The 22,865-nt window shown below is 41.3% G+C and overlaps 2 protein-coding genes across 2 annotated transcripts; both read right to left on the bottom strand.

Moving 5' to 3' along the window:
- Positions 1–859: 859 nt before the first annotated feature.
- LOC133109312 (rho-related GTP-binding protein RhoA-C-like) lies at positions 860–9,055 on the bottom strand. The gene is made up of 5 exons (XM_061218587.1): positions 8,955–9,055; positions 6,638–6,793; positions 3,638–3,758; positions 2,967–3,097; positions 860–2,585 (listed from the first exon to the last, which is right to left on the bottom strand). Exons 2-5 carry the CDS (start codon positions 6,791–6,793, stop codon positions 2,412–2,414), a joined length of 582 nt encoding a protein of 193 aa, XP_061074571.1. The 5' UTR covers positions 8,955–9,055; the 3' UTR covers positions 860–2,411.
- Positions 9,056–12,057: 3,002 nt separating this feature from the next.
- On the bottom strand, positions 12,058–19,382 carry usp21 (ubiquitin specific peptidase 21). The gene is made up of 12 exons (XM_061218585.1): positions 19,227–19,382; positions 18,048–18,107; positions 17,714–17,831; positions 16,928–17,042; positions 16,333–16,455; positions 15,544–15,608; positions 14,950–15,053; positions 14,494–14,580; positions 14,314–14,392; positions 13,304–13,411; positions 12,996–13,110; positions 12,058–12,154 (listed from the first exon to the last, which is right to left on the bottom strand). Exons 1-12 carry the CDS (start codon positions 19,380–19,382, stop codon positions 12,058–12,060), a joined length of 1,227 nt encoding a protein of 408 aa, XP_061074569.1.
- Between the last annotated feature and the right edge of the window lie 3,483 nt (positions 19,383–22,865).

Raw genomic sequence — 22,865 nt, 5'->3', positions numbered from 1 at the left:
AGACTAAGATTAACCTCTACCAATTGATTGAAAGGCCAAAGTGGGGAGAAAGAAGGGATCTGCTCATGATCTAAAACATACAAGCTCATCTGTGAAGCATGATAGAGGAAGTATCACAGCTTGGGCTTGCATGGCTGCTTCTGGAGTGGGCTCACTAATCTTTATTGATGATGTAACTCATGATGGTAGCAGCAAGATGAATTCAGAAGTCACAAAAGAAGAATGCAAGAGGCGATGTGAAACGGTCGCAGGCTTGATAGTTATTGCAAGCAAGGGATATGCTACCAATATTAAGTGTTATTTACTTTAATTTACTTAAATACTCTGTGTTCCAAGTTCCTGTTGAACAGTATTTGTTTATATTACAATCATCCTAACAGAAATACAACACAGGATGATAAACTGCTTTGGTTGAAGGGTGCAAAGGCACATCTTACGTCTTGAACTGGCAATGGGCATTTGCATTGGCTCTACGAGTGCCCATTCTAAGATTTCCCAGTGACCTCTAGTGGAGAAGCATGTAATTCACCCTAAATAATGATTCCACTCTGAAAAAATGTTAATGAAGATTTGTAGCCATTTTTTGAGTGCAAACCATTTTCTCTTCAATTGATATTTCACTGGTTTCAATGAACCACTCACCCTATATTACCCTGTAACCAGATTTTCTAGAAATTATACCTTTTAACATGGATATTATAAATGAAAAAAAAAACATGTTCCTTTCTTTGTTTAAAGAAGACTTCAGATGTGTACAAAGGTGTACCAAATCAGCTATCACATTCAGAAATGTGCAAATGATGACCCAAGACTTGTCACAATGTCAAGATTGAATGGGAAAAAAATCACCAAACATAACAACCCTAAAAACAATTTATTTTAAAAGTACTTTTAAAAGCAGACTGAGGAAATTTCTATATGCATCATTTGTACAAAAGGTTTTCTGCATACAACATTTTACGTATGGTATTTTTTTTTTAAAGAAAAGATGTCATTCCCTATGAACATAATTTATTTTATTCTTTTTTATATTTTATTTTGTAAGGTTATAAACTTTTCAAAAGAGAATAAAAATTCAGGACAAACCAGTAGAATTTCACATGGTTAAATATACAGTACAAGAACAAATAAAGAAACAGACAAGAAATCAAAATAATAAGAGGGAAAGGGCTGTAAAAAATGGAGGGGAAGTGGATTTTTGTACATACACACACCAAACACAGAGCAGTCCGTCACCAACACTCACTCCAAATTTAGAGCGGCCCATCACCCACACTCAAAATATAGAGCAGCCCATCACCCACACTCAAAATATAGAGTGGCCAGTCACCCACACTCAAAATATAGAGCGCCCCGTCACCAAAACTCACTCCAAATTTAAAGCGGCCCGATACGAACATTCAAAATGTAGAGCGGGCCGATGCCTACACTCAAAATGTAGAGCTGCCCAGTGCCTACAGTCAAAATGCACTGAAGCGTTGTGCAGCAAACAGCAAATTATCAGAATTTTGCTAAAATCTTACTTCTGTAGTAATTACAAAACTATACCCCTTTTCAAATCCCCATACAAAGAAGGGCATTCTGTAGGTCCACAGCAGGTGTTGTCTTCCTTTCATGAAATTGAAATCTACACCCCACTCAAACAAAACAAACCGTTGAAACCAAGCTACTCAATTTGATTTTAAAAAATCTACAACCCCCAAAGAAGCATACAAAACACTCACAGGATGAATTAGCTTTTTTTGTAATTATTAAAGTGAATTTTATACACAAATGCAAATGTTAAAAAAACCAACAAAAAAACAACAACAGATATTTAAATAACTCAAAAAATAAATTGCTGGTTGGTTCAACTATTTAACTGGATCTGTGATACTTTTGTCCAGTTTGTTTTTCTGCTACGCCTGACTGTGAGAGGTGTGGAAATCCAGACAAGGGACAGCGTGCGAGAGGAGAGGTGCAGGGAGGGGCTCCACACCCGATTTGGGGAACAGCAGACACATTAAAGGCAGAGGATGAGTCAGTGCCCTCAAACGCTCAGCCAGAGAGACTCAGACATCAATAGAAAATGGCAGACCAAACAGACCAACACTTACATGTCTACACAGACACACAGAAGGAACCCCTGCAAGCATGCAGAGAGAAATCCATGCTCTCATCTTCACGCTGCAAGAACAGTCTCTCATCTTTGAATGGCAGAAGCCTTTTCTTTTTATCTGAAAAGTGACCGACTTAAATGACTCTCAAAGGAAGACACAAAAAAGTGTAAATGGAAAGGTCTCTGCCCTTCTATCACACTGGCCTGTCTGCAAAAGCAGCTCTTTTCCTGCGGCTTTCTCCCTTTACCATCCCCACACCTCACACCTCTTCTGCTCGCCCCTCTGCCCCGCCCTTCCCCTGTCCACAGCCCTCTATAGCAGCAGACAGGCGTTCTTCTTTCCGCGCTTCTTGGCTTGCAGCGCTGCCCTGGTGGCCATTTCGAAAACCTCCCGCACGCCGTCCTTAGTCTTGGCCGAGCACTCCAGGTAGCCGAACGCATTGATGCGGTGCGCCATGTCGCGGCCCTCTTCTGGCTTTACCGGCTCCTGAGAGAGAGAGAGAGAGAGAGAGAGAGAGAGAGAGTGTGAGTGAGTGAGTGAGTGAGTGAGTGAGTGAGTGAGTGAGTGAGTGAGTGAGTGTGTGAGTGAGTGTGTGTGTGTGTGTGTGTGTGTGTGTGTGTGTGTGTGAGAGTCAGTGAGCGAGTCAGTGAGTGAGTGTGTGTGTGTGTGTGAGAGAGAGAGTGTGTGAGTGAGTGAGTGAGAGAGTGTGTGTGTGTGTATGTGTGAGAGAGTCAGTGAGTGAGTGAGTGAGTGAGCACCTCTGTTGCGTTTAGTGTTTTCTGTGCATTTTGAGCAGGTTCATTTTTTGTTTGCGTGTATTGGGATCTACATATTTGATAGGCGTGATATGCGAATGCGTGTCTGAACCTGCTTCATCTTGGCCAGCTCCCGGCGCGTGTGATCGTCATTCCGCAGGTCCTTCTTGTTCCCCACCAGGATGATGGGAACGTTGGGACAGAAGTGCTTCACCTCCGGCGTCCACTTCTCCGGAATATTTTCTGTCACATGCAGACACAAAGCTCATTATTCAGAGCACCAGAGTGCACTCTGACGCTCTGGGAGCTACTAAACAAACGCACCCAACATATCGGTGCTTCGATGTGGATGGTGGTTTTGCGTAGTCATGTGATGGTGTGTATAAAATATAAATTAGTAAATTATAAACCCATCTGTAACATTCCCCCAAATAATAAATTCTAATAATGAGTATTATAAACATATAGGGGGTACATTTAAAATTAAGCTACCTGGCCATACATTTCTAGTGAAAAATTGACTGATGACTGTGAAATTCTCTCAACAAAAAAACTTGTAGCAAGCACTTTACAGTTCATTAATCCTCTCAGCAGACACCCTTTTCCAGAGGTATTCACACTGCAGTCAGATTGCATGATTGTAAGTTATACACATTTCAGAAGCTCTGGGGTTTGAAGCAGCAACCTATAGAGTCCCAGGTGCAGCCTCTGACCCACTGGCCCACACTGCAGCCTGGTGAGAGGTGCAGAGAGAGAGACACTTTCTCACAGGTAGCTCCTCACCCAGGCTGTCGGGGCTGTCGATTGAGAAGCACATGAGGATGACATCAGTGTCGGGGTAGGAGAGGGGGCGGAGCCTGTCATAGTCCTCCTGCCCTGCCGTGTCCCACAGAGCCAGCTCCACCTGAGAGTCAGAAACATGGGAGAGTCAGAGAAACATGAGGGAGTCAGAGAAACATGAGGGAGTCAGAGAAACACGAGGGAGTCATACATATCTACAGGCAAGAGAACATCCGGCACTGCATCATGTCTGGACACGAACAGCCTGAGGATATCTGTCTCCGCTACATGACTTGGCAAGCTGTTCCACAAATAAAAAATGTAAAAGCCTTAATCAAATCCCCCCCTTACTCTTCTTTTTCATTTTTGCATTCCAAGTGTGTCTATAACATAACACAACATAAGATAACAAGGTGAAAATGACAAGAACAGGCCATTCAGGCCAACATGCTTGCCATCTTCCTACCACTAAGGCAGGGGTGTCAAACTAAATTCCCAGGAGGCCTCAGTGTCTGTGGGAATTCATGGTTTCCTTTCAATCATCTGACAATTAAGGCCACAAGAACAAGGTGTGTATACTCTGTAGCCAATCGTTTACTTAAATGAACTTTTGGTGCCCAGAACATCCAGAAAACTAGCAGAAATTGCGGCCCTCAAGGACTGGAGTTTGACACCTGTGCACTAAGGAGTACCTAGTGCTCAGTTTACCAACTAATCCTCGTATTGAAAACCCCCAGAATTTCTGCTTCTACTATATCACCTGCCAAACTATACCACACATTGACCACAAAAATAATTCCTAGTGTCTGAAGAATTTACCTTTAGGCAATTTTCATTTATGCCTCCACATTCTAGTAAGAGAACTCAACCAAATCTCTTGTAGTTCACTCTGTTAAACCCTTTTATGAATTTAAAAGGCTCAGTTAAAACTGCCACTAAGTCTCCTTTTTACTATGCTTGAAGAGTTTACGCATCTTAAGTCTTTCCTCATAACACATATTTTTCATACCAGGAACCAATTTAGTTGCCCTTCTTTGAACCTCAGAGATTGTATCTTGTTTTTAGTATGGTCCCCAAAACAGCACACAATACTGTTAGTGTGGTCTGATCCTGCAGGAATTTTCCAGTTTCTTGCCAAACTGACATCTCCAAACCTCTCAGTATTTTAACAACTACAAATTTTACTTGTGTACGTTCAATGTTCCTGTCAAGGAAGAGCAGTGGTCCCAGTACCAATCCGTGTGGGACTCCCCTTCCCATATTACCTTGCTCAGGTAAGATCCTCCTACTACTACTCCAGTGTTTCCAGCAGTGGTTTATAGTTAAGGCGGGCCGCCTAAACAAAAAATGTCTCTGCCTTAACTAACGTTGGATTTTAAAAAGTACAGAAAAATCAGACTACGTTGCAAGGTGTCAGTCAATCATTATTCCTTAATTGTGAAATGGGACCAACATCAAGGTGAGAGAATTATCAATCTTAACTCCATAAAATACCAGCATAACCCATCTAACATCTCATGAGTTAGTAAGATAATTGCTTTCTCATGCTTTTGCAAAACCATGACTTTTGCACGTCTGTTTCTCCAGATTTATCAGTAGACTAGTGGCTAGTTACAGTATGCAAATTCAAGTTTTCAAAGTTCAAATTCAAGAGTTAATTTCTCTCGCAAAATCAGCCAATATCTGGCTTCTTCCAGCCACAAACAAATAACCACACTTTTATTTATACTGTACGTGTGTATATATCCGTTTACAAAAAAAACGTAATGCGGCCACTATTACAATGCGAATTGCTGCTATTTTATATCTAGTTTTTGTAATATACCGTATAGGCTATTTTAAATGTTAAGTCATTGTGTTATTCCTAGGGATGCAGAATAAGCAGGACGCACAAGCAGAGGGTTAAATGTGGCCCATCTCATATATATGGCCCATATCAAAGGCCATTCATAGAGATCCCCCGTACAAACTACAGGCATAATGCAGTGAACATATGTTTATTTATTTTGTGTGCCCACTCTGAAATACCTCCTGTAATACCTAGGGTATTCATTTCAATAATGAGTCTCTCCTGTGGTACCTTATCAAATGCTTTTTGGAAACCTAAATATATAGTATCATTAAAACACTTGGTAGCTTCCTCAAAGGATGCCAAAAGGTTTGTCAGACCTGACCTTCCTTGTGAAAACCAAAAGGATGTTATTTTCAAGAAATAATTCTAACTCTAAATTATATATTCCAGAATTTTACATGTGATTCAAGTTTAACTGACAGGCCTGCTAAATGCTATGCTAGTGCATTTCACCATAGAGGGCAGCAGCAGCGACGACTTCATAGAAGCAAATGAAGCATTAAGTCGTGCCACCACAAAATTACAAGGCTCCGTGTCATCATCAAATGATTGACATGCAGCTTTTCTTTTTTTCTTTTTTTAAATATGGTAGTTACAAGTGCAGAGTCAGATTTGTGTATCAAACACAACAGCAAAGATGACGTTATCTATCCTCGGCTGGCCAGTCTTACAGGACGCACCAAAACATCATGGGTTTTATTTCCCCAATTGCAACTGACATCGGTTGCAGGTGGACATTGATAAGCTACTGATTACACGTATGCATCCTATGTGTAATCAAGCTTGTAAGTGTAAATTAGTTGTAAATAAGTTGAAATCATGTCGGTTAAGTAGGATTTTTTAATTGCAAGGGGCCTTGCTCAAGGGCCCAACGGCTGTGCGGATCTTATTGTGGCTACACCAGGATTAGAACCAACGACCTTGCATCTCCCAGTCATTTACCTTAACCACTATGCTACGCTACAGGCCGCTACAGTAATATCCACAATGTTCAGCATCTTCAACATCTTACTCCTTAATACATTTAAATTGCCAAAAGTTACTTAATTTACCTTAACCACTATGCTACAGGCCACCCATTTGCAAGCACAAAAATAATAAAGAGAGTTCCCTGTGTAAACAGGGCCGAGGTGACCAGCCGGGCTCCCCACCTGTTTGCCGTCCACCTCTATGTCTGCCACGTAGTTCTCAAACACTGTGGGCACATACACCTCGGGGAACTGGTCCTTGCTGAAGACAATGAGCAAACAGGTCTTCCCACAGGCACCATCCCCAACGATCACCAACTTCTTACGGATCGCAGCCATCTGCAAGGCACACAAATACAGCATCAGGTTAAAACTGCACAGGCACCGCAACCTTCCACAGCGAACTGGCAACATCCATCCATCCATCCATCCATCCATTATCTGAACCCGCTTATCCTGATCAGGGTCGCAGGGAGGCTGGAGCCTATCCCAGCATACATTGGGCGAAAGGCAGGAATACACCCTGGACAGGTCGCCAGTCCATCGCAGGGCACACACACCATTCACTCACACACTCATACCTACAGGCAATTTAGACTCTCCAATCAGCCTAATCTTTGGACTGTGGGAGGAAACCGGAGTACCCGGAGGAAACCCACGCAGACACGGGGAGAACATGCAAACTCCACACAGAGAGGCCCCGGCCGACGGGGATTCGAACCCAGGACCTCCTTGCTGTGAGGCGGCAGTGCTACCCACTGCACCATCCGTGGAACTGGCAACATTAGCTAATTAAAAAGGTACGATTTGCCCTTCCATTTCCACTGAGAAGGGGAAACCAAAACGTTGTCATTCAGCCTGTTCAATACCGAATCGGGCCTTGGAAATGCTACAACACGCACGCACTGGTCAAGCTAAAGCTGAGAATAACGCAGGCTCATGTAGCTCCAAGCTGAAATTGTGGGTCTCATTTCAAGCTGTTTCTCATTGTTCAATTTTCCCAAGCATTACTGACTGTTACTAAGGGCCAATTAGGGCAGCAATGATCATGTTTGCAAGGAAATACTTGCTTACTTCCTGGGCTTCAAATTAATCTGAGTCTACCTTTGACCCACAGATGCGTCTGTCCCATTCTCCGATCACCTCAGCCTGAACAGACTAAACTGGAAGTTCAGGTACGGAAGCGAGGCCTGACCGGAAGACAGATCATTCTGTTGTGTGTGTGTGTGTGTGTGGCGGCTCCTGGTAACAATAAGATGCATACATAGCTACTTTGGGGGTGAAACAGGCAAACTACCGTCAATGCCTGATCTAAACGCTTAGCGAGACATACACCAACTTGAACTTCCGTTCTGAACAGCGAAACTGTGAAGTGCCCCATCGGTCAACTGTACAGTCTGGCCCATGCGCCTTCCCACCGCACCCAAAAACCGTCTGAAACCATTTTTATTTATTAAAGCCACACGTATACATTAAAATTGGAGGACATGTTAAAAACTCGGTCGCGTTTCATATATCCAACTGACGGTTTGTAGCGATTTAAATATTATTGGGTTACAGGTAAAGAGCTGGATGGGAAACTAATGTTAATGTTAGCTCTGTACGGCACGTAAGTTGGCTAAAGTGCTAACTTACTTGGACTGATAGCATGTAGGGACAATAAAAGGGAAAGGACTAACTTTAACGTCGTAGTTGCCTACAGCTTTGCCTTTTCAGTTGCGTGTTCGTTAAATAGCGTTTGTTAGCTAATGTCCGTTACTATTGGCTAAAATTGATATATTTCCACTGAAACACTGTCCGCGTTGCTAACAATGTAACGCGCGCACATGACCCACAAGAATGACATTATATCGCTAGCTTGCCAACAATCTATTTGAGTATATTCACTGGTTAGCCAGTCATTTATCAAATAAGCAAATTTGTAATCCATGTCGCCCTGGCACAGGACATTTCTAATTTAAGTAGCTAGCTAACGTAGCAAAGAGCTATGGTTACTGTCACGGCAATACGGTATGAAAATGACTGGTTGTCATTTGTGTCATTATGTTGCGCCACATTAACTAGGTAGCGGTAGCACTGGCTAGCTCACAGTTGGAGAGAATAATGTTATCACAGCTAGCTAGCGGTTTGCTTTAATCTCAAACCTTATGGCTCGGCTGGTTAACGTTAGCTAGGTGAGATCCAACCATTCAGACTCGCTAATACGTTTGCTTGAGAGTTGCTATGCCCAGTTAGCTAGCTAACAAGCTAATAAAAGGTGGAGACTACTCCAACTCTCCGAACGCATCACAAGCTAGCTTGGATATATCCATTGCTTGCTAGCTAGCTATTTTTATATGAATGTCCGTTTCAGATAGCTAGCTTAATCTAGTTGAACGTATTGTTTTTGTTTATTGACTAAATTTGAAAGCTATCTTGTAAATACATATTTTTATCACAGTTACTTTCCCGTTGACAAACTAGATACAATAATAAAAAGGACATATTTAAACTTATTTACCGTTTGTTTTCTCGGGTGTCTCCGCTTTCCTTCTTTTTCGGTCCGACTATAAACCCCGCCCTTTCTCGCTACCACACCAATAACTCCCGCCTACCTGCACGCAATCTCTACCAATAGAATTCTGTGTAATATGAGCGGTCTACGAATATGAGCAACCGTTGTAATATGCTCGTATAACATGGCAAGAAGAGTCTGGCAGCGGGTTGACACGAGCAAATATTATATTGACAGCTGAATATATTGAATGAAAGACATAACATTACAATGACGTCGAGAAAATACCGGATCATCAAGCAAGTACATGAACTAAAGCTTCAGGTCTCTTCGATTAACCCCTTAAGCCCCTTTTCTAGACACAAGCTTAAAAATGACATACCCAAAATAAAAGTTACTTTTCTTGAACACTTTTGACTACATGCTGGTCTCTTCTGAAATGTAACCCTTTGGGGCTTGTTTTGTCAGACTTACTCCGGATATTACTGAAACAGAAAAAGTTACAGAAGCTCAAACACAGTGAAATTGGAAGTCTTTATTCTCACTTTATTCTTTATTCTCACTATTCTCACTTTTTGACTGGATACAGATTATCGTAGCTGTGGCTGGTGCACTTAGAAACACAACGGCCACTCGCAACACTGGACAAATCCCCTTTCTAATTTGACGACAATATCACCAAAAATTCAAATTCTACATTGTTTTTTCTATGGCAGTGCAGTTTTCCAAAAAGGACATTTGGAGACTCCAAAATGACACATGGAAACGAAATAATATTATTGGTCTTATAAGGTGTAAAATGCTGCATTGCGCTTACTAAACTATCCTGAAAAAAAGTGTTTGCACTTCCCCCCACCTGTCACCCTCCCCTACCTCTCTGTCCCAAACTCCCTCTCCTTGCATCTATCCTCAGACAGCAACAGGTTGAGAAGATCATTAAAATATAATAAAGTATAATAATCACAATAACACCATCTTATATACTAATATATTCATAGAGGTCCATTGAAGTTTTTGTCAAATTCCCCACCCCCATCAACAAGTCAAGCACATTCCACAATTTATTATTCAAAAGTAGGCTGGTTTGTTATTTATAAGCATACTGAATAATAATAAAATATTTTGAAAATGTATTTAGATTTAGCTCACCGATATACAATAGGGTCACCTTGCTGAAAATTCCCACTATTGTGTTATCAACAGTGTTTTCACTGTCTTCCTCTGAAATTCATCCTGATGAGAGATTCCTTGGAACTCCTCCAAAGGAAGGAGACCTTATACGTTGGCATCACAAAATCATTTTTGTGTTGTAAAACGTCAACCTGTTTTGGCATAGAATCTCAAGAACTGTTTTTGCCAAAGCACAACAGACTCCGCATGCGTATTGAAAATTCTACCTTGTTATGAAAAGCTAAGCTGTACACTTATGAAAAGGACACTGACATTACCTTATTTCTTGTAGTATGTGGATTTCCAAAATGCAGAGAAGGTGACGTCCCCCAGACTTGTTTTACCATCCACATGTTACAAAATAAGGAACTGTTGTCGCTAAAGCAATGGCATATGAAAATATGGTATAGAGATAGAACCGTGAGTTTTAACACTTTCAAACCGTATGTCCTGTGATTGAAAATTGCAGGCTGAAAACAGGAATGAATGCAAAAAACCCTCACCAGCCCAGCCCTGTGGAAGCGTAGCCTTACTGAGGTTACAGATCTCGTCCAGTGCTGTGAGCTTGTGTGTTTTTAAGTTCATATGCGGATGAAATCAATAGGCTATTAGTATCTCGTATCAGTCAGTAATCTTGACATTTCTGAAAATTGGAAATGTTTTCAACTAAACGTAAGGGGCATTCTTATGAATGATATTAAAATAGGCTAATACTCTAAGACTTTCAGCTCTCTCTTTTCAAAATGTCAGCTATGCCATATGCCTCAGCTATGTCAGTAATATCCTCTTTTGCAGATGCTACCCTAGTAAATTGATCATATTCTATGATCAAATGCTACAAATAGCATGTTTGCCAAAAAAACATTTGCATAACCCAACATTGCAATTTCTTTTTTGCAGTATCATATGCTTGCAATCATATAAAATGGCAAACAAATTTAAAATGTAAAAATATAAGCTGCTGTGAAAATATGTAGCCTACTCTGATTGCTACATTAAGATCATAGGTAGGTTAATAGAAGAGAGCGTTATTTAGGTCAACTAAATGCTAAGCATATGTTGCCCAGCACGTTAATTACAATCAAATATAAATTATCTCCAATTTGTGTTGTTGGATAAGTAAACTTAATTTACAAAGTGAATATACAATCAAGCAAAAAGGAAAATCACAATTCCATCAATAGCACATTTGTTTTTAGACCAAGAAAAAAAATGAAAGAGGAAATTAAAATTGTGTCTAAAAATCATTAGTAGGTGGCTAAAATATTTGTATTATACATAGACTCTCATCGTAACCTTTAGCGATTCAAAAAAAAAAAAGAGAAAATAAATAGGACACTAGCCCCTTTAAGGCTCAGCCCTCCCACCCCATTTAAAAACTTTTTTAAATCTAAAAGGGGTGTACAACAGGCAGAATACATTCTAAAATGACTCCGCACCTTACACCACAATTAAGGGATGTACACCCAACGGCCACTTTGGATACACCTATCTAGTACCAGGTAGGACCCTCTTTTCCCTCCAGAACAGCTTGGAATTCTTCACCACATGATTCCACAAGGTGCTGGAAACATTCCTTGTGGATTTTGGTCCATGCCGACTTGATAGCATCACACAGTTCCTGCTGATCCTTCTGCCAGGCAAACTTCCAATTCCACATCTTCCCAAAAGCGCTGTATTGGATTGAGATCTGCACAGTTCACTGCCAGTTCACTTTTTTCTCCTTGAATCTCTCCCCATTCATTTTATTTTCTCTGTACTTTTAAATTTGTTTTTCACATGCTCTCAACCCCCTGTCCTTATTCCATTCAATTTCTGTCTGGCTCCGGTAATAGAGCTGGTTCTATCCCTCACAAGTGTATCTGTCCAGCTCACATAAAATGTATTGCAGAAGTTGTTGTCCAGGTGATCCGTCAGAATTCAAATCACTTTCAATGGATCACTTTCTCTGTGTGCTGCATCTTCTGCTGTCCAGCTGATAGAAAAGCACATAGGCCTGATTGGACTGTATATGGCATTCAGGGATAGGTGTTACGCTGAGAGAGAAAAATAAAGAAGAATTCCGATGATCAAATAGGCCCTGGTCCTTATCTTTGTTGTGCAGGTAGCAGTTGAAATTGTACTTCCCTCTAGGGTCTTTCAGCGCACTTATCCCTGGTTATGGGTATGCACTTTACACTTTAGATAAGAGCGTCTGCCAAATGCCATTAATGGATATTTATGATACAGTTATTTATGATACAAGTTTCTGATGGCCAGCCGACTATACATTGGCAAGGATTCTGCACTATAATTATTTTCTTGAACACAGCAGTCTCAGGTTGAACACACTATTGGGAAAGCTCTACAACCTTCCCAGGCCCGGCCCGATGGTGTTGGCTACTGAGCAGTTAAATTGACCAGTATATTATATTTTCAAAAGATCACCGGGCCATACACACCAACCAAATATAACTACTACCACTAGGTGTTTGGCCCTATCCCACCTTACAGTGAGAAACCAGTTTAGACCAAAGCAGTTATGCGTCTCTCCATGGACCTGATTGGTAATGTTAACAGTTTCTGGTCCAGAATACCCCAGTAGGTTAGCAGTCTTATCTGTAGTCATACATTATCTGTAATGTAATTGTTACATTATAGGCATTTGGCAAACTCTCTTATCCAGAGCGACGTACAACAAACTGCGTAAACACAACCAAGTGCACTGAAAGACCCTAGAGGGAAGTACAGTTTCAAGTGCTTGTAATGACCACAGATAAGGACTTGGGCCTTGTAGATTAATCTGATGACAACAGATTATATCTATAAAACCGAAACACAACATTGGTAATAATAAAATGTACACTTCTATATAGTAAGAAGTAGACAGAGGCTGACCTGGAATCATTGTAGCAGAACCAACCAGACTCCTGGAGACAGTAGGCAGTGTAGTGTCCCATGTTGACCGTGCCGGAGTGGTTACACACTGCATACAGGTTATACAGGACCGGTCCTGAAAGAGACACATACGGTCAAGGTCATCAGAGACATTTGGTCAAATAGAATTCACACGGTCAGCGTGACAGGCCTCAACTATATTTTACCATCCATTTCAAGACTTGTAACTCCCCAAAATGGCTGCCCAGTGTACAACGTCATAAGCCAAAGGCTAGCACTAATGGTAGAACATACAATGACATCATTACCAGTGCCCGCTGGTCCATAGGGGCCCAGGTCCAGCCGGGTCAGAGGGAAGGACACAGATGTGGTACTTTTGCAGATGGAGTACCTCGACATGGTGAAACGGTTCAGGTCTAAGCAAGCGGTTAAGTTTTTACAACCAAACATAATCATGGCTGTGACCAACATCAACATGAAACTGCATGTCTTCTATTAAATGCCAATGCAGTGCCAGACTGGGGACTGCAGTCGCAGCTACCTGATGCATAGCTGGCCATTGTGTGGCCTGGGCGAGGGAGAGATTCTGAGGGATGAGTCTGTCAGAAGCCATACTGTACCAGCACCAGTACCTAAATGGTAAATGGTTGGCTTTTATATAGCGCCTTTATCCAAAGCGCTGTACAATTGATGCTTCTCATTCACCCATTCATACACACACTCACACACTGACGGCAATTGGCTGCCAAGCAAGGCACCGACCAGCTCATCAGGAGCACTTGGGGGTTAGGTGTCTTGCTCAGGGACACTTTGACACAGCCCGGGTGGGGGATCGAACCGGCAACCCTCCGACTGCCTCAGCGGTGGAGTGAAAAGAGGTTCAAGAGGTGAGTGCATCCCTGTGAGTCTTAAATCCCCATAATTATCATAATTATTATTGCCAATATCATCAAACCCATAGCCTCAAGGGGGCAATCCAGGACAGTTTTTAAAGACGGAGCGGTAGAAAGCACAAATGAAAGAAGACAGCTTTTTTTCCCCTGCTGTTGCCTGCTGTAATACTGTCCTTAGTGTGATGCACTTGCATGGCCTTAAGAATTTCAGGTTTCGCAGTTTGGAACACAACGTGTGAAATTGAGTAGCTTCAAGCGGCCAAATTTGCGAACTAACATAGGATATGTTTCGGGTCTTAGCTGCACTTGGGAGTGTGTTAGCATTAGCAGCATTAGCATTAGCACTCGGGAGTGTGTTAGCATTAGCAGCATTAGCATTAGCACTCGGGAGTGTGTTAGCATTAGCAGTATCGGGCTAAGGATACGCAGGACAATGACTGGTGGAAACCTCTGAATGGTCAACCTCTTGGTGCTCTCCGTGCGTCTGCCACACCTCTCACACATCTGGAACACAGCACACGTTACATAAATAAACAGCTTTGATACATATCCACAGACTCAAGAATGTGTGCCAATTTTATGAAGTGGGAGTACAGGTTACCTACAGGTGCATCCTCCTTATCAAGATTTTCCTCTTGGGAGAAGAGCTCAAGGCAGTCTTTCAGTGAAACAACTCCCCCAGAAATGCTCTTCTGAAACGACAGAATCCACGAGTAAAAAAGTAGGTATTGATAACTTTATAGGTTGTAAAAAGTTTGTTGTAGAACAGGGTTCTCCAATCTTATCCAGAAAGGGCCGGTGTGTGTGCAGGTTGTTGTTTTAGCACAGGACTAAGACAGCTGATTCTACTCATCTAGGTCTTGATTAAAGACCACGATTAGTTCATTAGTATAATCAGGTGTGTTACTGCTGGGTTAAAACAAAAACCTGCACCCACGCCGGCCCTTTTAGGATAAGATTGGAGACCCCTGTTGTAGAAGGTTGTAGAAGTTCCGATAAAATGTTTTCCTGTGGGGCAAAATGTTCAGCTGTACACATAGAACAGCAGGGGGGAACAGTACCTTGGGGATGGGCAGTGACAGGTCACAGAAGACATCGAAGGTTGTGGAGTAGTGAGAGCAGATGGAACAATGGAGGGAACTGCGTAGCTGACCTGAGAAAAGATCTGATGGAGGTAGAGAGGCAGGGATAGGGGATGAAAGAGGAGGAGGAATGCAGACATGGGGATAGGAGGCGAAAGAGAAGGAGGAAGAGATAAGTGGAGAGAGGGAGGAAATTGAGAAAGAAAGAAGGTGTGTATATGAGTGAGATACAGAAGAAGAGATAGGGAATGGTAAATGGCTGGCATTTATATAGCACCTTTATCCAAAGTGCTGTACAATTGATGCTTCTCATTCACCCATCAACACTGATTGGCCGCCATGCAAGGCACCAACCTGCTCATCAAGAGCATTTGGGGGTTAGGTGTTTTGCTCAGGGACACTTCGACACACCCAGGGTGGGATCGAACCGGCAACCCACCGACTACCAGACAAGTGCGCTTACCGCCTGAGCTAAGATGGCCAGACAGACAAGAACAATGATGACGGATCTTCACAGTGACAGAAACAGACAGACATCATTTTTAAAAGAACAAAAAACAAAAATGTTCTCACCCACAATCCTGCTGTCATCTCTCTCAAGATATTTGGCCCACATCTTATCTGCTTCCTCTTCCATTCTGAGGGAGAGTGAGATTACACAAAATATAAAAAGGCTAAATATTATAAGTAACTAACAGTGACAGTGAGTGGGGGACAGGGGTCTGCAGCAGTAGCTGCAGGGTGTGTGTCAGTGCGCTATATCCTGGGGGACAGTGAGCTGGTCACTACAGCCCCACACTGTCCACAAGTTAGATTGGTTTGGGCTCATCATTTTGTTTTCATGGTTACTGTTATTTGTACAATTTCATGTAAATGAAAACCCTCAACCCCTATCCCACTAAGAATGTTATTAAATTGTCATTGACTGCAGCATTTTTGCATGCATTGGCAATAACCTTGAACGCTCCTGAATCATGAATATGTTCCAGAATGCTTTGGCCTTGACAGTAGGGAGACAGAGCTTTCTGAACACTGGGAGGATGGACTCATCTGGTTCACCATTCATACCACTGATTGGGGGAAAGTGCTTTTTCGGTTGACAGCAAGCAGGCCTGATTTGGGGGCATCTAATCGCATCTCAGAAAGCCTGTTGTGGGCACAGACCTTTTGTGCTAGCGTATTGCTAAAACATCTGATTCCACATATCAGCTCAGTCATGCTACTTAATCAAGGTGTCAGTCAGTTGTCATAATGCTTGACTACAACAAAAGGCTGCATCTGCAATGGGCCTTCTCAGATAAGACTGGACAGCACTGCTGATAGAAAATATAGAAAATGTGTCGCTGGCTCTCAGTAGTGTACCTGATCTTTGCATACAGGGAGTCAGGGGGGGCATTCCGGGGGGGCAGGTGAGGGGGGCAGCGGTTGATTTCAGAGTGCAGCCGGTCCAGCAGGAAGCGGAGAAACTCCTGAGCATCCTGCTGACTGCCATAAGGCAAGACACACACCGATACACGATGACATGCAGATTCCTAACTGTCTTTATTTTAACCCTTGCGTTGTCTTAAGGGTCAAAAATGACCCGCCACTATGTTTAACAGCAGAGAAAACCCCCTAAATGATCTTTTATCAACCTGAAATTTGATGACAAAGTTTGTGATGAGTGACATGTTGTTTCTTCATGGAGAATAGATTTGGGGTTTAAAATTCAATTAAGCTGCTTTAGTTTAGGGGTTAATGAAGGCGGGTCATTTTTTACCCTTAGGACAATGGGAATATACAGAATGTTAAGACTAAATAAAGGTTAATGTTGGGGTCCGGGGGACTCAAATTTGTCACATTCACATTTGTCTAAATAAAAGAGAATACATTTGACCCACCTGGAAATGGTATGCTACAGGTGGCTTGAGAGAGAAATACACACAGACTCACCAGTGAGAGGAAAAAGGGATCTCACCTGTAGCCACTGAAGTAAGGCACAGATTCTTTAAAGATGTTGTAGAACTTCCCAGGATGCACTGGTGCATCAGATCTGTTGGCGCCCCACAGGTCTGCCAGCACCTGAGAGAATGCTGGGGAGGGAGGGCATTCAGGTATTCAGTTTCCAAATTAAGTTTTTGAATATGTATTTGAATTCACCCCTATACTAGAATGAATGCAAGATTACAGACATTTTTGCAGATACAAGAATTGTTCAGGCTCTAACACAATTTCAGATTTTTTCACCCCAACTTACTGTTACAGCCTATATCACCCACAATGCATGGCTTTGTCTGTTGCCCACAGCAATGCAAAACTCATTCACAGCAGAAACAAGGCAGTGGGGGAAAGAAAATGAACTGAACTAAACGTTGATGTCATCGTGCAAAGTCAATTAATGAACACGTCCATAACCACAGACACATGCCATGAGACTCCCACATTGCCACTAATTCTGTGATTCTAAAACAGAACGCAATTGCAGATGTCTGTATTATTTTAGCATCTCATCTCTGATTTGCTTTACCAGAAACCAAATTTATGAAAAACATGATCAAAAGATGGATAAGATTTTTAGGCAAATTTGGTCAATTGATCCTGGTTTCTTAGGTCTCATCTGTGCAGATGACAATCTGTGTTTTGGTGTGCGCGTCAGGAACACAGGCATGAAATTAGGTCAGGTGCATGGGTATGTGCACAAGTAATAGTGGGAGGTCACAGGTTGGTCTGTGGCTTGACCAAATTAGAAGGAGAAGACTATTACCGTTCATTAATTTGGGTTCTTTGCTGGAGCCTATTTCCTTTTGGTAGGTCTTGGTCAGGCAGTAATCTCTCAGACCACGCGTGTGGGACAAGCACTGAACTATAGAGTTAAGGAAGCACTGGGGTAGAAAGAGACATTAGGACAAAGAGAGGGGAGAAAGAAAGAAAGGGGAAGGATTGAGAGAGGAAGAGAGAGGGGTCAGATACATCACTGTTGATGTTTTTAACAGATTAAATATCTAAATTGGGATGGCAGCTGTTATCTGTTCAGGTTATGTGTTGCCATGGCATATTAATCATGTGAAATGACAATAGTGAATAAGCAGAAGACATACTGTGTTTCCCACGTTGAGAAGCCCAACCTGTCCACTACCAAGTTCTTGACTGATTTCACTCTGAAATGTGAGAGCAGACAGGACAATAAGTGTACAGTGGCCAGCTGCGGCTGAGGCAAGCTTAAAAGTGAATCATTTTCATAACCTTGGGGTCAGAGAGATGAAAGCATTAATACACCTGGATCAGTAGGCTACTGTACAGTATCTGACACTTTTGTTTGGAAACTTCTGACCTGAAACATCTGATTCAAATATTGTTTCTGTAGCTCTTTTTGTACTGACAGTCAGATCCATCCCTGTCTTTCCCCTCCCCGTCCCTCTCTCTCTCTCTGCATTATGCACAGTCCTCATTTAGCACACTGATCTCATTAACTCATTGCAGATAGAGGCTCACAGTCGAGGTCAAGTCAAGAAATACTTATCCAATTAGCGGGGGGGGGGGGGGGGGGGAGACAAGGAGAGCCAACAGGTGTATTTCCACGTGTTTGTCTGCCTGTGTTTGCTTGCATGACAAAGTTGTGTATTTACATTTATCTATGTGTGTTTGCTCAGGTAAAAGTGGGTTTTTATATTTGTCTATGTCAGTTTGCTCAGGTAAAAGTGGGTTTTTATATTTGTCTATGTCAGTTTGCTCAGGTAAAAGTGGGTTTTTATATTTGTCTATGTCAGTTTGCTCAGGTAAAACTGTGATTTGGCAGCTTAAGGCCCATCCTTCTCCTCCCATGTCCAACATGCTGCATATAGATTTTATCTTGTGGGTAATTCAGCTCATGCCATTGAAATGAATCATAAACAATCATACTGAGCTTACTCTAATTTACTGAAGTATTCACTGACTAACTATCCGGTAGTTGTTCGGTAAGATTCATAATTCACATGCTTTGATATTTAGAACAGCCAGTGCCAGTACAAATTACTCCAAGCAGCCTACATAGGCTACAGGCTACACACAATTTAGAAGGACAAATCTAGTGACAAGAACAGGAAATTGGGGCCCATCTAGATTCAATAGCACAGTACACTCTACAGGAAGAAAAAAAGGCGTATCAGTGGAAAAAATATTGATTTATCCTTTCCAGCTAATTTGATACATGGCCATTTAAATCATATCAATGATCGCTAAGTCTACACTTCAAATTATCTAAGTTTCCAAACTGCACAGGTGTTGCCTCCATTCACCTCTTTGTTGGCGACCAGCAGTAGCCCCATTAGTGACGTATAGAGCACCGACTTGGAGATGTCCACGCTTTCTTGCTGAAGGCCGTTATTGGTGACCAAGGTGCGACACAGGGTCTGGCAGGAGATTTCCACGGTTGTTGCACTTCCGTCCGGCATCTCCTTGATCGAGGGTTATGCCAGTCAGGCCCACCAGACTGTGAAGGAACGGTCTTCCGTTTCCGCTCAGCTAAGGATGGAGGCTACCGTGGAAAATACACATGTTATTCCCCATTTCATTTCAATATCTCTGTTTCTCATTCAGCAATACCTCTCTCCCAATCGTATTTCGAAGCTCGAAATTCAGCTTCCCGTTCTGACACGGGAAAACTCACAGACGTCGACCCCAAACAGAAACTTGTCTTAGCACAATGCCTCAATGTATCAGTAACACATCTTATACCATACTTATAATTCTTAAAGTACATAAAACCAAAAATAACCTCAGGATTAGAATATTCCACTCTACAAAGTTTAATGTCTAAAAAAATAACTATTAGTAATGAATCTACAATAGGTGTACTGTCGTACTTTTTCTATTTTCAGATGCATCTCTGTACATTCCTGTGTAAAGAAAGCTAGATTTGGGAGCAGAGTAAGGAGGTGATTTTAGTTTTATCACGAGACGAATACCGTCACTTATGAAATGAGTGCGGTTAGAACAAATCCATTACATAATCACTTATATAACGGGATTATAGTCGTCTGGCAAATTTATCACCAGTGACCTCTATCTGTAAAACATATATTATGTAATATACGTCTGCCAACAGAGGCTGATGGGGTGAACATTTACAATACTCGAGAAACTGGATAAAAAAGGGAATTCGTTGGGGATCTCAGTCCGGATCTTGTCTAGTCTGCATTGGGAATGCATGAGAAACTGTTCGTATGTAATTGTTCTCCGCAGACCAGCTCGGGTTCTTGTATGTTACTCTTGAGTCATGTACAATAAATCCATTTGCATCAGACTAAGTTGTGTCTATTTTAAACAAGTGTGTAGAGAACCCCCAGGACATCAGGCCCCGTAATTTATACATAGTTGATACGTGATACGTCACCAAGGAAGAGCGTCTGGGAGCAGAAGTACTGGCTTTGATGCGCAACAAATTTGAATTAAATGGTTACATCAAAATGATAATAATAATAAAATTAAAAATACTGCAAACATTAGAAAACAAATGAAATAAATACAACAAATGTTCTTTGAACTGATTTTCCCCACATACCTAATGCACGTCAATTTTAAAACGAGTAGGCCTGACTAAAAGAACCGGTGGAAATACAACAGTTCTACACAACAGGTCTTCTCTTCAGGCTAAATTTATCACAGTCATGGACAGATAAATAGGCTAAACGAGAACATACCGACCAGATTTTAAAAGAAGCAATTCATTAAAGCAGTCTTAAACCTAAAAAAATAAAATAGGTTATTATTTTTTAATTTTGCATCTTCCTCACTTCACGTTCCCCGTCACGAAAATACGATTTAACCCCAGTGCTATATTCAGAAGCAAAGAAACAAGCACTCGGGAAAAATAGATATTTTATCAAACAAAACCTGCTCTGGGTTTTCTTTCTTTTTTGCTCTCTCTCTTTCTCTCTCTCTCTTTCTTTTTTATATCCTTGTAATTTGGGCTGTTTTGTTGTAGTGTATAAAAAACAATCGCTCGCTCTCTTTGAACTATGCTGAGGGTTATACTATGTAGAAATGCATAATGAAATAGTAGAAATTTAAAAGAAATTAACTTAAATGCATTCAATTATTTTAAATGGTCTAAATTACAATAGGCTAAATGACACCAAAATTACAGATATAGCCAATGGAAATTATACTCACCCTATCATAAAACTCTGTCCATTGAAATATTATAAATTGCTTCCCATCACGCACATCTATTTTGTAGAATTTTGGACGAGATCAAGGCATACTTAAATTACAATAGTACAATGTCTCTTCCAGTCATTTCACGGTCGCTGTTCTAGCGCTCCTTGGCCCCCCGTGAATTCAGACGAATAGGCTAGAAGACTTTAATCTGCTCTAATCTCGTCCTCTGCTCCTTCTCTTGCAGTTTATTCTTAACCACCTGTATTCATTTCAAGGACGTGGCACAATCAGTCTTAATACTACATAATACTACTATGAACTAAAATGTTAATACTACTAAGTCAGTGGGTTACAATAATGATTCAGCTCGTATGATAGTTGAATTTCATACAGAAAAGGCATATATATCACTCAGGGAAGCATTAAACTGGAGGTCTATCAAGGGTAAACGTATGTCCTTTTGGAATAGAATGTTACATTGACAACTTAAATAAAATATGTCAAATGACAAAATCATGCATCCATATCATTTCCAACCGTGAACCAGGCAAACTGCAGAGGAAGTGAAACTGTGGCAGGTAAAACAGATAAAGCCCCCACACCCAAGAAAGGGTATACTTAATATAATATACTATTTCCATTATACAGGTGCATCTAAAAAAATTGAATATCTTGGAAAAGTTCTTTTTTTCCCGTTATTCAATTAAAAAAGTGAACTCATATATTCTAGATTCATTACACATAAAGTGAAATATTTCAGGCCTTTTCTTTTCTTTTAATCTTGATGATTACGGTTTACAGCTGATGAAAAACAATAATCCAGTATCTCAAAATATTAGAATATTACATATCACCAATCAACAAAAAAAAAAAATTAAGAAAAGAAATGTCGACCTTCTGAAAAGTATGTTAAATCATGCACTCAATACTGGGTCGGCAATCATGGGGACTGCGGACTTGACAGTTGTCCAGAAGACACTCATTGACACCCTTCACAAGGAAAAAGAACTTCGTTTCCCGAAGCCTTCTTAACGCTTCCTCGTTCCTAAGTTGTTTGTACCTTAAGCTATACCTTAACGTTTCAGCGTGTTTCCCGAAACGTTCTTAGGTAAGTATACCTTCTGTACTTAGCGATGTTGTCAGCTAGAGGCCACCACTATTACGACCGCAAGCCTCTGAAATCAGCTGTTGCACTTAGTTACATCTCAATCTGTCCTAAAACTGGAAAATAATGTTTCGTTATTCAGCGCCACGTCTAACAATATCTCCATTTCGTTTCTTACAAACTGAATTATTATTATTATTATTATTATTATTATTATTATTATTATTAGACAACCATATATATAGTACTATTATCCAACCCTATATAGAATTCTGGACGGTGTCCAACAAAACAAAGAAAGAACTATGGTTAAACATCGCTCCTGAGAGAAATTTTTTTTTGCATGAAAACACTCCATTAATGTGCTATTTTAGTAACATTATTAGCCAACTACAACTGTAGAATTATTATTGCAGCTACATATTGCTCAACAGCTGATTTCAGAGGCGGAACAGTGGTGGCCACTAGCGGAGTGAGTGGTCCAGACCAACCTTACGAAAGTGCGACGCACAGAAGGTATACTTAGCAAAGAACGTTTCGGAAAACACACTGAAACGTTAAGGTACAGCTTAAGGTAAAACTTACGAACGGCGTAGCGTTAAGAAGGCTTCAGGAAACGCAGCCCTGGACCGTTGCTCAGTTGTCCAAAGTCCTCTTTTCAGAAGAAAGT

This window comes from Conger conger, chromosome 14 (genome assembly GCF_963514075.1).
Source record: "Conger conger chromosome 14, fConCon1.1, whole genome shotgun sequence".
NCBI lineage: Eukaryota > Metazoa > Chordata > Actinopteri > Anguilliformes > Congridae > Conger > Conger conger.
Note: the sequence above shows the minus strand (reverse complement) of the source record. Positions and strands in the feature narration are given on the sequence as shown.

Coding starts and splice junctions, on each gene's coding strand:
- usp21 (XM_061218585.1), bottom strand. CDS start 19,382: ATGCCGGACGGAAGTGCAACAACCGTGGAAATCTCCTGCCAGACCCTG. Junction 18,108..19,226: donor TGCTGGTCGCCAACAAAGAG/GTGAATGGAGGC, acceptor CTCACATTTCAG/AGTGAAATCAGTCAAGAACT. Junction 15,609..16,332: donor TCCCTGTATGCAAAGATCAG/GTACACTACTGA, acceptor ACTCTCCCTCAG/AATGGAAGAGGAAGCAGATA.
- LOC133109312 (XM_061218587.1), bottom strand. CDS start 6,793: ATGGCTGCGATCCGTAAGAAGTTGGTGATCGTTGGGGATGGTGCCTGT. Junction 3,759..6,637: donor TAGAGGTGGACGGCAAACAG/GTGGGGAGCCCG, acceptor TCTGACTCTCAG/GTGGAGCTGGCTCTGTGGGA. Junction 2,586..2,966: donor AGCTGGCCAAGATGAAGCAG/GTTCAGACACGC, acceptor TCTCTCTCTCAG/GAGCCGGTAAAGCCAGAAGA.